The 15453-nt window shown below is 45.7% G+C and overlaps 1 protein-coding gene across 1 annotated transcript in view; it reads right to left on the bottom strand.

Moving 5' to 3' along the window:
• The window catches only part of LOC115469687 (multidrug resistance-associated protein 5-like), a 416281-nt gene that overhangs the window by 361091 nt on the left and 39737 nt on the right, over positions 1-15453 (bottom strand). The window contains 1 exon segment of the mRNA XM_030202474.1: positions 8774-8921. Within this exon segment, the coding sequence (XP_030058334.1) occupies positions 8774-8921 (148 nt within the window).

The following is a 15453-nucleotide window of genomic DNA, read 5'->3' as shown; positions in this document are numbered from 1 at the left end:
CAGGCCCACCCAATTTCAGCCCAGGCCCGCCCAGCGCCAGCCCCAGCACCCATTGCCGGCCACTGCTGCTTTTCCTGTTGAGCAGCAGGGCCGGCACTACAAAAAGAAGAAGCGCTAACGGCGCTAAGGGACGAAAAATGTAAAAAAAAAAAAAAAGCGCGGCACCGGCAGGCACTGTCTAGGCAGTCTTGAGGCATTGGCTGCTGGCTCGCAGGCTCCTCCCGTCTCCTACGTCACTGCCCCTGCGTCGCTCCAGGGGCAGTGACGTAGGAGACGGGAGGAGCCTGCGAGCCAGCAGCCAATGCCTCAAGCTGCCTAGACAGTGCCTGCCGGTGCCATGCTTTTTTTTTTTTTAAAACATTTTCGTCCTTAGCGCCGTTAGCGCTTCATTTTGTAGCGCCGGCCCTGCTGCTCAACAGGAAAAGCAGCAGTGGCCGGCAATGGGGGCTGGCGCTGGCATGCAGGGCGGGCCTTGTCGAAGAAAAGAGGGAAAACAGATGGAAGGATGGGGAGAAAGAGGGAAAATATGGAAGGATGGGGGAGAAAGAGGGAAAACAGATGGAAGGATGGGGAGAAAAAGAGGGAAAACAGATGGAAGGATGGGGAGAAAAAGAGGGAAAACAGATGGAAGGATGGCAGAGAAAGGGAAAACAGATGGAAGGATTGCAGAGAATGAGGGAAAACATGGAAGGATGGCAGAGAATGAGGGAAAACATGGAAGGATGGGGAGAAAGAGGGAAAACATGGAAGGATGGGGAGAAAAGAGGGAAAACAGATGGAAGGGATGGCAGAGAATGAGGGAAAACATGGAAGGATGGGGAGAAAGAGGGAAAATAGATGGAAGGATGGGGAGAAAAGATAGAAAACAGATAGAAGGATGGCAGAGAAAGAGGAAACAGAGGGAAGGATGGGGGAGAGAAAGAGGGAAAACGGATGGATGGGGAGAGAGACTCTGGATGGAAGGATGGGGAGAGAAAGGGGAGAGACTGGAAGGATGCAGAGAGAAAGGGGAGAGACTGGAAGGATGTGGAGAGAGAAGGGACACTGAACAGAAAAGGGTAGAGTGATACAGAGACACTGGTTAGAAAGAGGGAGAGAGAGACATTAGATGGAAGGATCAGGAGAGAGGGTAGATGGATGGAAGGATGGGGAGAGAAGAGGGAAGACGCTGGATGGAAGGTAGGGAGAAAGAGGTGACACTGGACGGAAGGATGCAGAAAGAAAGAGGGGAGACTAGGAAGGAGGGGGAGAGAGAGGGGAGACTGGAAGGATGGGGAGAGAAAGAAGAGAGCTGCTGGATGGAAAAGGAGAGTAGTGAAAGACTGGAGGAATAGAGGAAGGGGCATGGGGAGAACAAGGGTGAGAAAAAGATGAAAAGCCATAAGTAGATGAAGGGAAATTAAAGAATGGATAGTAAGAATGAATTAAATCAGGACAGAGAGAGAGAGAGGGCAGAAAAATATTGAAGAAAGCAAAGAAAAAGGAGAGAAAAATGAGAAATGGCCAGGAAACCGTGGCAGAAGAGTTAAGCGAAAACGAAGGAAAGCAGAATCTAGAGACTGGGAGCGACACAATGAGAAAAAGTAAATGGCCATACAAGAAAGGTAAAGAAAATAATTTTATTTTTAATTTAGGATAAAGTAATATGGTACCTGTGTTAATGAAGTTTAAGAGACCAATACTTCCTTCCTTAGGTCAGGCGAGGATACCGTAACAGCATTATACTGACCTGAGGCAGGAGGTTTTGGCCTCTGAAAGCTCACTGAAAAGGGTGTTAGGCTATTAAATAATTTTCTGAAATCTGATGCACTGAAAAAGCAGCACTTACCCTGTGTGACAAATGCATCTGATTAGCGTGACTAAATTTTGCTGGGGGAGGGGGGTAGAGAGAAAATTTTGTGCCCACCCACTTTGGGTTCAGGCCCATCCATAATTGGCAGTCTGGCTACGCCACTGATGCAGCCTCATGAGTGGTCATTGAACATGACTATTTTCAAAAGGATTTTTCGAGTGTGGGGCACCCCCTCGATAGACCTTTTCGCCACTCAGACCAATCACAAGGTCCCTCAGTTCTGTTCCAGACTGCAGGCCCACGGCAGACTAGCATCAGATGCCTTCCTCCTACATTGGGGGGGGGGGGGGCCTCCTGTATGCGTAGTATCCTCCCATACCTTTGGTGGGGAAGACTTTGCTGAAACTCAAGCAAGACCGCGGAACCATGATTCTGATTGCTCCTTTCTGGCCCCATCAGATCTGGTTCCCTCTTCTTCTGGAGTTGTCCTCCAAAGATCCGTGGAGATTGGACTGTTTTCCGACTCTCATTACTCAGAACGAGGGGGCGCTTCTGCATCCCAACCTCCAGTCTCTGGCTCTCACGGCCTGGATGTTGAGAGCGTAGACTTTGCCTCTTCGGGTCTTTCTGAGAGTGTCTCCCGAATCTTGCTTGCTTCCAGGAAAGATTCCACTAAGAAGTGTTATGCTTTAAATGGAAGAGGTTTGCCGTCTGGTGTGACAGCAAGACCCTGAATCCTCGTTCTTGTCCTACACAGACCTTGCTTGAATACCTTCTGCACTTGTCTGAGTCTGGTCTTAAAACCAACTCGGTTAAGTTCATCTTAGTGCGATCAGTGCTTATCATCATCGTGTAGAAGGTCAGCCTATCTCTGGACAGCCTTTAGTAGTTCGCTTTATGAGAGGTTTGTTTTTGACAAAGCCCCCTGTCAAACCTCCTCCAGTGTCATGGGATCTTAATGTCGTCCTCACCCAGCTGATGTCAGCTCCTTTCGAGCCCTGGATTCCTGCCATCTGAAGTACTTGACCTGGAAGGTCATTTTCTTGGTGGCTGTTACTTCAGATCGTAGAGTCAGTGAGCTTCAGGCTCTGGTGGTTCATGCACGTTACCTTACTTTTCATCATGACAGAGTAGTCCGCCGCACGCACCCTAAGTTCTTACCGAAGGTGGTGTCGGAGTTCCATCTAAACCAGTCAATTGTCTTGCCAACATTCTTTCCCCCTCCTCATACAAGCCCTGGCGAAAGCAAGCTGCACACTTTGGACTGTAAAAGAGCATTGGCCTGTTATGTGGAGCGGACGAGCCCCCTCAGACAGTCCGCCCAGTTGTTTATTTCTTTTAATCCCATCAAGAGGGGAGTTGCTGTCGGGAAACGCACCATATCTAATTGGTTAGCAGATTGCATTTCCTTCACTTATGCCCAGGCTGGGCTGGCTTTGGAGGGCCATGTCACAGCTCATAATATAAGAGCCATGGCCACGTCAGTGGCTCATCTAAGGTCAGCCACTATTGAAGAGATTTGCAAAGCTGTGACGTGGTCATCAATCCACACATTCACATCTCACTACTGCCTCCAGCAGCATAGTCGACGCGACAGTCGATTGGGCAGTCGGTGTTACAGAGTCTGTTTGGGGTTTAGAATCCAACTCCAACCCTCCTAGGCCCATTTTTATTCTGTTCCAGGCTGCACTCTCAGTTAGATGTTCCTTGTTTCAGGTCAACCTAAGTTATGTCCTCGCCATTGCGAGGTCCAATTGACCATTGTTTGTTGAGTAAGCCCTGGGGGCTAGGGATACCCACATGTGAGAATATCAGCCTGCTTGTCTTCGGAGAAAGAGTAGTTACTTACCTGTAGCAGGTGTTCTCCGAAGACAGCAGGCTGCATATTCTCACAACCCTCCCTCCTCCCCTTAGGAGTTGTATTCTTTTTGCTATTGGATTCAACTGAGGAACGTGTCCTTGCGGCGGGCGGGAAGTCGTGCGCACACATGCGCGTGTGGCCGCCCGCCGCGACAGGGCACAGTTCCAGAGACTTTTAGATTTTGCTAGAAATCCTCCGGGGCCGACGTGACATCACCCACATGTGAGAATATGCAGCCTGCTGTCTTCGGAGAACACCTGCTACAGGCAAGTAACTACTCTTTTTCAGCTTGTAGAAGGACCAGGTTGGCTACGTCACCATGACGTCTATTCATCTGTGTGGCTATCTGATTTTCTGTTCCATGGAAAACTGAAGGAATTTGACTCTCACGCCTAAGGTAAGAATCCATTGTGCCGGCAAAAGCTGTAAAAGGAAGACTAGGGTTCGGAGGGATAGACCCTCAGCTTCCCTTTCTTCTTAACCATCTCAGAGTATAGAGCACCACACTAAGCTGCTGGCACCAGCTTGACTTCTCCCCCCACCACTAATTAAATATTATTTATTTATTTAACCATTTGTCATACTGTCTAATCATCAAAAAGACATCAAGGTGATTTACAAAAACCAGTAGATAAATGGAATGTAAGACACTACACATAAAGGCATAGATAGGAAGGGTGAACATGGCACAATAAAAAAATAAACCCAAAACATGTGAGAAACATTGTAAAATAAAACAACAGAGACACAGAAGGAAAAAGTAGTTATAAAAATTAGGGACAGAAAAAGATTCTGTCTAGGATGGGAATCTTTGGCTCTTAGCAGACTGGCAAAGTGGGGACGGCTGAGAATGGGGTACGTGAATCTCCATCTTGATGACAAAAAAATGAGCTATTGCTTTCCTTCCATCCCACAACATCATAGCAGCTGAATACCCCCACCCCACCTCCGCCCGAAAGGATGTTTAATTAAGAAAAAGTAGAAGCAGGCCTGCTTCTCTATATCTATTTTACAAAACAAGCAGGTACTTTATTTCAGAAGCAAAATACTTGTGAACAATGGGGGTGAATGAACATACCAGGATACAAATAAAACCTCTATGAAGCTAATGCGCCCCTCTTTCAGCATCCACCAGACAGCAAGGGCAGGGCAGATATTTAACATTAGTACCTGCTGTTTAGTATATGACCACTGGTAGAAAATAGAATTAAAGAATTAAACAAGAAGATTTACACCTGTGTTTTCAAAGGAGCGCTAAATGCTAATGCGCCTATAGGAATGCATTGGTGCATTAGAGTTTAACAAGCCTTAACTTTATAGGCGCATTAAAAATGCTAACGCACCTTAGTAAACATACCCCTTAGGACCCTGTTTACTAAGCCGCCCTAGAGGCGCGTTAGTGCTTTTAGCACGCATTGTGTAGGCGCTCAGAATATTCCTATGGGCACCTACACAGCACGCGCTAATTTTGTACACATGCTAAAAACGCTAGCGCATCTTAGTAAACAAGGCGCTTAGTGTTTTGGATTCCTGCAGTGTATGGTTCCTTGTAGTATCCATACCAAGACCAGAGTGATTCAAAGATGGTGATATGATAAGGTTGTATCTGGATTTTCAGAAAAAAATTGACAAAACTAAACAGGGACAAACCAAATTTCTGGTCATTACTAACCCATATGACTCCACTCCTTTTAATTCATTTACTATCAATCAAACCTCTTATCCTATAGAATCCACTCTAAAGATCCTAGGAGTTACCATTGATCGTCAGCTCTTCCAAGGTCATTGCCAAATCCTTCACAACCCTCTGGAAACTTAAACGCATTAGGCCCTACTTTCCATTGGATACCATCAGACTCCTGATTCAATCTCTAGTCCTTTCACAATTGGACTACTGTAATGCAATCTACTCAGGTTGTAAGAAGCAAGTCCTAAAAGGAATTCAAATAATTCAAAATACAGCTGCTCATTTTATTTTTTTAAGTATCACGCTTTGAAAGAGCTACCCCTTTATTAATTAGATTACACACTGGCTCCCCATTAAAGCCAGGATCTCTTTCAAGCTGTGAAACGAAGGCCTGTCTGAAAAGCCAGGTTTTCAAAACAGTTTTAAATTTTGGCTGGGAAGCAATGGAGACAATTACTGGAAAATGAGGGAGTGCAACAGCAAAAGGCTGTTTCACAAGAGGTAACAAGTCGCACACAAGTTATAAAGGTGATAACCAAGTGATTAGAGATAGATGATCTCGGAGAATGGCTCGGGTTAAGGAGAGAGGCCAGACTAGGTGGCATCCAGAAGTAATACACTTGATGAGTTAACAATAATATCTTATAATGACTCCTGAAGCTAACTGGGAGCCAATGCTGTTCAAACAGTAGGCTTCACAGCCATATTCTAGACAAGTTGTAACCAATGAATTTGATAAGAAGGAAAACCAGCCAGAAGTACTCATGTCTGTTTAGGACCAGGGCATGAATAAGTGTGTACACAGCACTGTTATTTAGTAACTAGTAAAAGAGGCTCCTCTCGAACAGAAAGGAAACGGGCGCTAGCAAGGTTCCAGGGCCCCCCCCCCCCTCCTCTTCTCCCCCCCTCACCCCTCCTCCTCCCCTCACCCCCCTCTTTTTCCCTCCCCTTCCCCCCCCTCTTCTCCCTCCCTCCTCTTCTCTCTCCCTCCCTCCTCCTCCCACCCCCCTCTTCTCTCTCCCTCCCTCCTCCCACCACCCCCTCTTCTCCCTCCCACCCCCTCTTCTCCCTCCTCCCCTCCTCCCTCCTCCTCCCCCTCCTCCTCTGACCCCCCCTCCTCCCTTATTGGGGGGTGGGGTGGCCTTGGTTGGCAAACTGGGACGGTGTGGGTTTTTTTTTCCATTGCGAGGCTGACGTATCCTTCAGACCATGTCTCCAAAGATTTTGTAGTAGTATATTTGCCCTATAGTAACAATCAAAAAATGGAGAAAAATCCACTCAAAAAGGTAACATCCCAAACACTCCCAGTGGAAATTAAAACACCTTTTTTCTTAGTGAATACTCAGATTGTATATGTGAGGAGCAAAAAAAAGTGTAAGAATATAACAATCTTTTCTAAAAAGTGGAGGAAAAAGACCTCAGCTGGCTGTGATCATCAACAGACGATATACACTGGCCTTACTCAAAGACACCAGTAACTTCATCAACACAGCTCACAGTTTCATTCATTGGTCAAAAAACCTCCTTTGAAATAAAAAAAAATTCAACATCATAGCTCACTTCACAGTACAAACCTGTCTTTATATTGCATATCATCACATATTTTAAAATAAATTTTAATATATGAATATCTTTGTATCACATTTGTATCACATTTGCCTCATCAAACCCAGGTTGCTCTTCATCATACTATTAGTCACATAGGGGTCTGTTTACGAAGCAGCACTAGCAGCTGCCCATGCGCTTGTGCCGACATGGCCTATTGAATGGGCCATGTCGGCACTAGCACATGGACAGCTGCTAGCACCGCTTAGTAAACCGGAGTAATAGTCTCAATAATTGCCCTTCACTATAGTGTTAATCACATAATCCCAAACCAACATGCATTTCAGAGTCACATATATTTCAATATGGCAAATTAGCAAAGAAAGAGCACTTAACTCAAGCAGCAGGGTAGCAGAGACAGCAAGGACAATCTGTTGACGATCACAGCCAGCTGAGGTCTTTTTCCTCCACTTTTTATTGTTATATCTTTACAGTATTTTTGCTCCTCACATGTACAATCTGAGCTTTCACTAAGAGGAAGGGTGTTTTAATTTCCACTGGGAGTGTCCGCCCTATATTAGCCACACCAGCCATGGAGCAAATAAAAAGGCACAGTTCCTAGGTCCAACAAAATAATCCCTAAGAATGACCATAAACTAATAAAATATGTAGACAAAAGTTCAGCTGAAACCTCCTAAAAAAATAGACTCTGGCATGCAGGACACCAGAAAAACAAAAATATTTTCCCCTGGTACTGTTATAAAGATAGTATAAGTAAATTTAAAAAACTGACATATTCCATTCACTAGATTACAAATTAAAAACTACAAATAAAACAAAAAAATTAACATAACTACCACATTACTTTATCTTAAATTAAAAATACAATTCTTTTTTTCTTTTTGTTGTCTGGTCATGTACTTTTTTTTCAATTGTGTTTGTTCTAGTCTCTGGTTTCTACTTTCCTCACCTTCTCTTAACTCTATTGCCAGGATGTCCTGTTCATTGTCATTTTTCTCTCCTCCTTTTCTTTTCAGCTGTCTTCCATTTATTTTCTGCCTCTGTCTAGATTTAATTTCTTTCCTACTAGTCAATCTTCAATTGCCCTCTTTTGACTGTGTCTACCTACAGCTTGCTTCTTTCTCCTTCCCACTTCCACCCAGCAGTGCCCCTCTCTCTCTCCTCCCCACTTCCATCATCTGCCCCATCTCTCCTCCCCACTTCCATCACCTGCCCCTCTCTCTCCTCCCCACTTCCATCGTCTGTCCCTTTCTCTCTTCCCCACTTTCATCATCTGCTCCTCCCTCCTCCACACTTCCATCCAGTATTTGCCCCTTCCTTCCTCCAAATTTCCAGCCAGCGTCTCCCCTCTTTCTTTCCCCCTTCCATCCAATGTCTCATCTCTCTCTCCCCCCATTTTTCTATTCAGCATCCTTCTACCCCTTTTTCCATCCAGTAGCATCTCCCACCTCTCTCTCACAGCCACGTCTGCTTCTCCCGATGAGCAGCAGCAGGGGCAAAGCAAGGAGAAGCAGGCCGGGGCCGCAGTGCTCAGGCACAAACTGTGGGTTCTGCCAATCCCCTGACTCAGAACAGGAAGTTGATGTCAGAGGAGCAGGGGATCAGCAGAGGCCACAGACCACGCCCAAGCACTGCAGCCCCATACCTGCTACTCCTCCCCCCCCCCCCCCCCCCCCCATGATGCTGCTTGTTGGGCAAGGGTAACTATCCTGTCTGGGGAAAAAAAGAGCATACCAGCATAAAAAAAGCCCTGACGATAAATACAAAAGTTAGAAAAATGAACCCAACTTTCAACATATAAACATTACAAATAACCAAGGGAAAGAAGTGCCATTAAATTGGATTAATTGTTGTAAAAGGGACTCACAGGACCAATGAAGCCTGTCAGCATGGCAATCATCAGAAAACAAAAGGCTACTAAAGATCGGGTTTGGCAAAAGTACCACATCACACGTCCCAGGGAAGCCTTCTCTTCACCATTTTTCTGCAGTTCTTCTTGCCAAAGTCTTTCAAATCTGGAAACAAAAACACCAACAATAAACAAAATGGTAACCATAAAATATAAATGAGTGTACCCCATACTGCAGGTTGAGGACTCCCATTTTTAACGACTAGCACTGCCTGTGAGCCACTTCACAAGCAGTGTTAGTCCAGCGGCCCAGGAGCATCAGGCTGCTAAGCCACAGCCTGATGCTCCAGGGCCGCATTACAAAGGGACCCCCACCAAAACTAAATGCCCCTCTAGGGTGTGCTCCGAGATCACCTTCCCTCCCAAGGTGACCCCTCGACCCAATCACCTCCCCCTCAGTGTTGGGGCTCAGGCAGAAGTGACCCCCAGGCAACCCTTAAAAACAACAATCTTTCCCTCCTCCACCCTTCCAAAGGCCATACTGCAGCTTGTACTGTGCAAAGCTTTAATATGCTATTTACATAGTAATAAGCTGCTTTACATGCATTTACATGTTTTGCATCTTATTACTATGTACCCCAGAGTGACTTGTTTAGCACTCCCTCTCCCTCCTGTGCCCTTTAAGTTGCACATTAGTTATTTAGTGCCCTAACACAGCTTGATAACTTTTCCCCTCACTCTACATTAGCCCAACATATTACACCATGTTTTCCTGCAGTATAGTGTGAGGCATGATCGAGACATATTTTCAAAGCACTTAGACTTACAAAGTTCCAAAAGTTACTATAGAACTTTATGTCTAAGTGCTTTGAAAATGAGCCCCATTAGTGAACACATTTCTTCACCTAAGACCAAAGAGCAATCTATTTCAAATGTCATTCCATGCTTGACACTGTCCACAGCTGAGTACATACTTATGGAGGGGAGGCAATTGAGACCTCTCTCACTTCTCCTTCCCCACCCCTTCAATACTGTCTGCAGTAAATGGGTTTTTTTAGGGAGGAGGCAAGAAGGGGAGGAGAGACAGGAATTTTCTCCCAAACCAGCAGTAGCTGTTTTTGAAACTGATTTACTAAGGATCTTTTCCTATTCTGTATCTGTGGGCAAAGAAACTTCGGCAAATCAGGGCCAGAAGCCAGCGAACTTCCTTCCCAAAGCATACTGTCACTTGAGTAACAGCACCACATTGATAGGTGAAGCAAAGAGGCACAGTCCCCCAGCAGCACGCATATGCTTCGCCCATAAGGTATTAAAGTCAAACAAGTTCTGCATCTACAGAACCCCCAGCCCTCCCCCAACAATGGGTGCAGAACCATAAAACTCACCATACGGAAACATGTCTGATTTTAGTGTAATCTCAATAACATCAACATAAATTCTCTCATTCCTAGGCATATTGTGAAGTGATACAACGCTACAAAAATCAGGACCTAGATCAAATCTATCATGCCAGCACTAACTTTTAAAATACAGACCCTACCTACAAAAATGCAATGCTCTAAATCAGTGGTTCTTAACCTTTTTTATTTTGGGGCACACTTTCAAGCTCACCTGATCCTCATGGCACATCAAACCAAATTTCACAAAGTTCTCATATTTGCTAATCATTGGCCACATAACTGAAGTTCCAAAGAATGCACTTTAAATTAAAAATGTATAGTATTAAAAGAGTAGAGCTAGAGGATAAGAATATATAGACTACAGCAGGATTTACTACATAAAGCAGTAAAACAAAACCCCAGTACACATGTTCAGCCTGTCCCCTTCTCTGTCCCTGCCCCCACCCCCAACACACAAAGCCAGCCTGTCCCTCTATCTGCCACCTGTCACCTTCTGCAAAAGTTTTGAGGCTTGAAGTTTTGGTCAGGGAAATTCTGTGGTCCATCATTAAGTTCCATCTTTCTTGTGACATCACTAGTACCCGATGACTCTCTCATTTACAAGCACACCAGTTTCTGGGATTTGCTATTGTCATTACTTATTCCTGACACCTACAATCTGCTCTTTCAGGAACTATGTCATCTTCTACAATTGTTTTGAGACTTGATGTACTTGGTCAGGGAAACTTCATGGTGCAGCATTAAGCCCCATCTTCGTTGTGACATCACTAGTAGTACATGACAACACTCTCAATTACAAAAGAATGTCAGTTTCTGAGACTTGCTGCTGTCATTGCTTATTCCTACCATCTGTTCTTTCAGGAACTGTGTCGTCTTCTGCAATTGTTTTGATACTTGGAGTTCTTGGTCGGGGAAACTCCAAGGTATAACATTGAGCCCTGCCTTCTTTGTGACATCACTAGTACCTGATGACTCTCTCAATTACAGAAGTGTGCCAGCACTGCCAAAAAGGAGCCTGCCAAAGAGGGCGTGTAATGCCCCTATGTAGGCAATCTTTGTATCTATTTTACTAATTAGACTGATCTGTGGTTGACTATTATCTTTTATAGGTAGCTGTGTATTTTACCTGCCATCATTTATTGGTTTAATTTGATTGCATGGGAACTTTTGCTGTTGTGGGGTGGGTTTTATTATATGCTTGGATCAAATGCTGATAAATGGGATATCTCAGTGTAAATTTCAGGTAATGGATATTCACATGAGCTGTTTGGTAGATTTATAAATGCTGCTAATCTTCTAGACTGTTCATGGGTCATGCAAAAGGAGATTACCAGCATTATAAGAGGCAGGAGAGGTTATAAGTCACCTAAAGGAAGGGTGCAGTCTAAAGGGGTGAACAATAGGAACTTGATTCATATAAAACCTTCCATAAGAAATTGTAGTATTTATACACTAGTTCCTTGTCTTTATGTTAACATTAGGTCAGTGGTAAACAAAATAGAGATTATAAGGGATTTAATTGAAGAATCTCAACCAGGCCTGATATTTTTGACAGATACCTGATTCTCACTTGTTGATGATCTCAGATTATGTGCCTAATAGGTTATAAAATATTACATGTTCCCAGGCAGGGTAAAACTGGGTGTGGGCTTCCAATTTTATATAAATAATTTTTTATATCCCTATGTTAGATACAATTACTATATCTCCATTGGAAGCAGTTTGCTATACTGTACAAGTTCTTTTCCCAGCAAATTGGGGGGACATTGTGTTAACACCAATTCCTAAAAATTCCAGAGGGAATTCAAAAGTAATGAGTAATTATCATCCTGTTGCAATTATCCCATCATTTATGAAAATTACAGAGGGTTATGTTACCAGGTTGATGGAAAATTACCTGGATAGATACAGTGTTTTGCATCCATCACAGTCTGGTTTTCAAAAGAGTTATAATACCAAGATGGTGGTGGGTTCTATTACTGCACAAGGTTACTATGGAACTTTGTAAGTCTAAGTATATGCTTCACTGTCTTTCCCTTTTAGCTCTTTTCTCCTTTTTTTCTTTTCAGCCTCAATGTCCACTCAAACTTCACCCTCTTTCTCAACTTCCATTTCTCCATCTCCTTTTTTACTTTTCACCTACCTATCAACTTTCCATTTCTTTCTCTCACCCCTTTGAATAGTGATTGGAGAGACCTCATTGAGAATATTGTGTACAATTCTGGAGCTGGCACCTTCAAAAAGATATAAACAGGATGGAGTCTGTCCAGAGGGCAGCTGCTAAAATGGTCAGTGGTCTTCATCATAAAGCATATTGGGACTGTTCTGCCCCTATATTTATGGATGCAGGGTATAACGCAAAGATATGTACCTGTAGTAGGTATTCTCAAAGAACAGCAGGCCGTTCATTCTTACATGGGGGTGACGTCATCCACGTCACCCAGTGTGGAGCTTAAACAAGCTAATACAACTTTAAGAGCATATGCAGCATCCTTACCGTACATGTGCAAATGCCTTCCCACCCACCGTGAGAACATGGGACCATCAGTACAATAATATAGCATGAAAGCAACTCCAAGGGGAGGTAGGAGGGAATGTAAGAATGAATGGCCTGCTGTCCTCAGAGAATACCTGCTACAGGCAAGTACCTTCTCTTTCTCTGAGGACAAGCAGGTCATATTCTCACAAGTGGGAATCCCTAGCTACCAGAATCACAGAAAACAATAACATTTGGACAATTGGGCCTCACAATGGCGAGGCAAAAAAACGGAGCAACCTGAAACAATATAAAACTGGGAGAGAGTGCAGCCTGGAACAGAACAAAATGGTCCTATGGGGGTGGAGTTTGATTCTAGACCCCAAACAAATTCTGCAGAACAGCGAATGCTACATACCTGTAGAAGGTATTCTCCGAGGACAGCAGGCTGATTGTTCTCACTGATGGGTGACGTCCACGGCAGCCCCTCCAATCGGAAACTTCACTAGCAAAGTCCTTTGCTAGCCCTCGCGCGCCCGCGCGCACCGCGCATGCGCGGCCGTCTTCCCGCCCGAAACCGGCTCGAGCCGGCCAGTCCAGTATGTAGCAAGACAATACACTTCAAGGGAAGACACAACTCCAAAGGGGAGGCGGGCGGGTTTGTGAGAACAATCAGCCTGCTGTCCTCGGAGAATACCTTCTACAGGTATGTAGCATTCGCTTTCTCCGAGGACAAGCAGGCTGCTTGTTCTCACTGATGGGGTATCCCTAGCCCCCAGGCTCACTCAAAACAACAACATTGGTCAATTGGGCCTCACAACGGCGAGGACATAACTGAGATTGACCTAAAAAATTTACCAACTAACTGAGAGTGTAGCCTGGAACAGAACAAACAGGGCCCTCGGGGGGTGGAGTTGGATCCTAAAGCCCAAACAGGTTCTGAAGAACTGACTGCCCGAACCGACTGTCACGTCGGGTATCCTGCTGCAGGCAGTAATGAGATGTGAATGTGTGGACAGATGACCACGTCGCAGCTTTGCAAATTTCCTCCATGGTGGCTGACTTCAAGTGGGCTACCGACGCTGCCATGGCTCTAACATTATGAGCCGTGACATGACCCTCAAGAGCCAGCCCAGCCTGGGCGTAAGTGAAGGAAATGCAATCTGCTAGCCAATTGGATATGGTGCGTTTCCCTACAGCCACTCCCCTCTTGTTGGGATCAAAAGAAACAAACAATTGGGCGGACTGTCTGTGGGGCTGTGTCCGCTCCAGATAGAAGGCCAATGCTCTCTTGCAGTCCAATGTGTGCAGCTGACGTTCAGCAGGGCAGGAATGAGGACGGGGAAAGAATGTTGGCAAGACAATTGACTGGTTCAGATGGAACTCCGACACAACCTTTGGCAGAAACTTAGGGTGAGTGCGGAGGACTACTCTGTTGTGATGAAATTTGGTGTAAGGGGCCTGGGCTACCAGGGCCTGAAGCTCACTGACTCTACGAGCCGAGGTAACTGCCACCAAGAAAATGACCTTCCAGGTCAAGTACTTCGGATGGCAGGAATTCAGTGGCTCGAAAGGAGGTTTCATCAGCTGGGTGAGAACGACATTGAGATCCCATGACACTGTAGGAGGCTTGACAGGGGGCTTTGACAAAAGCAAACCTCTCATGAAGCGAACAACTAAAGGCTGTCCTGAGATCGGCTTACCTTCCACTTGGTAATGGTATGCACTGATTGCACTAAGGTGAACCCTTACGGAGTTGGTCTTCAGACCAGACTCAGACAAGTGGAGAAGGTATTCAAGCAGGGTCTGTGTAGGACAAGAGCGAGGATCTAGGGCCTTGCTGTCACACCAGACGGCAAACCTCCTCCAATGAAAGAAGTAACTTCTCTTAGTGGAGTCTTTCCTGGAAGCAAGCAAGATGCGGGAGACACCCTCTGGCAGACCCAAAGAGGCAAAGTCTACGCCCTCAACATCCAGGCCGTGAGAGCCAGGGACTGGAGGTTGGGATGCAGAAGAGCCCCTTCGTCCTGCGTGATGAGGGTCGGAAAACACTCCAATCTCCACGGTTCTTCGGAGGATAACTCCAGAAGAAGAGGGAACCAGATCTGACGCGGCCAAAAGGGAGCAATCAGAATCATGGTGCCTCGGTCTTGCTTGAGTTTCAACAAAGTCTTCCCCACCAGAGGAATGGGAGGATAAGCATACAGCAGACCTTCCCCCCAATCCAGGAGGAAGGCATCCGACGCCAGTCTGCCGTGGGCCTGAAGCCTGGAACAGAACTGAGGGACCTTGTGGTTCACTTGAGATGCGAAGAGATCCACCAGGGGGGTGCCCCACGCCTGGAAGATCTGTCGCACCACACGGGAATTGAGCGACCACTCGTGAGGTTGCATAATCCTGCTCAACCTGTCGGCCAGACTGTTGTTTACGCCTGCCAGATATGTGGCTTGGAGCACCATGCCTTGACGGCGAGCCCAGAGCCACATGCTGACGGCTTCCTGACACAGGGGGCGAGATCCGGTGCCCCCCTGCTTGTTGACATAGTACATGGCAACCTGATTGTCTGTCTGAATTTGGATAATTTGGTGGGACAGCCGATCTCTGAAAGCCTTCAGAGCGTTCCAGATCGCTCGCAACTCCAGAAGATTGATCTGTAGATCGCTTTCTTGGAGGGACCACCTTCCTTGGGTGTGAAGCCCATCGACATGAGCTCCCCATCCCAGGAGAGACGCATCCGTGGTCAGCACTTTTTGAGGCTGAGGAATTTGGAAGGGACGTCCCAGAGTCAAATTGGAGCAAATCGTCCACCAATACAGGGATTC

The sequence above is a fragment of the Microcaecilia unicolor genome, chromosome 4 (assembly GCF_901765095.1).
Source record: "Microcaecilia unicolor chromosome 4, aMicUni1.1, whole genome shotgun sequence".
Taxonomy (NCBI): domain Eukaryota; kingdom Metazoa; phylum Chordata; class Amphibia; order Gymnophiona; family Siphonopidae; genus Microcaecilia; species Microcaecilia unicolor.
This window is presented reverse-complemented; position numbering and strand designations above follow the sequence as displayed.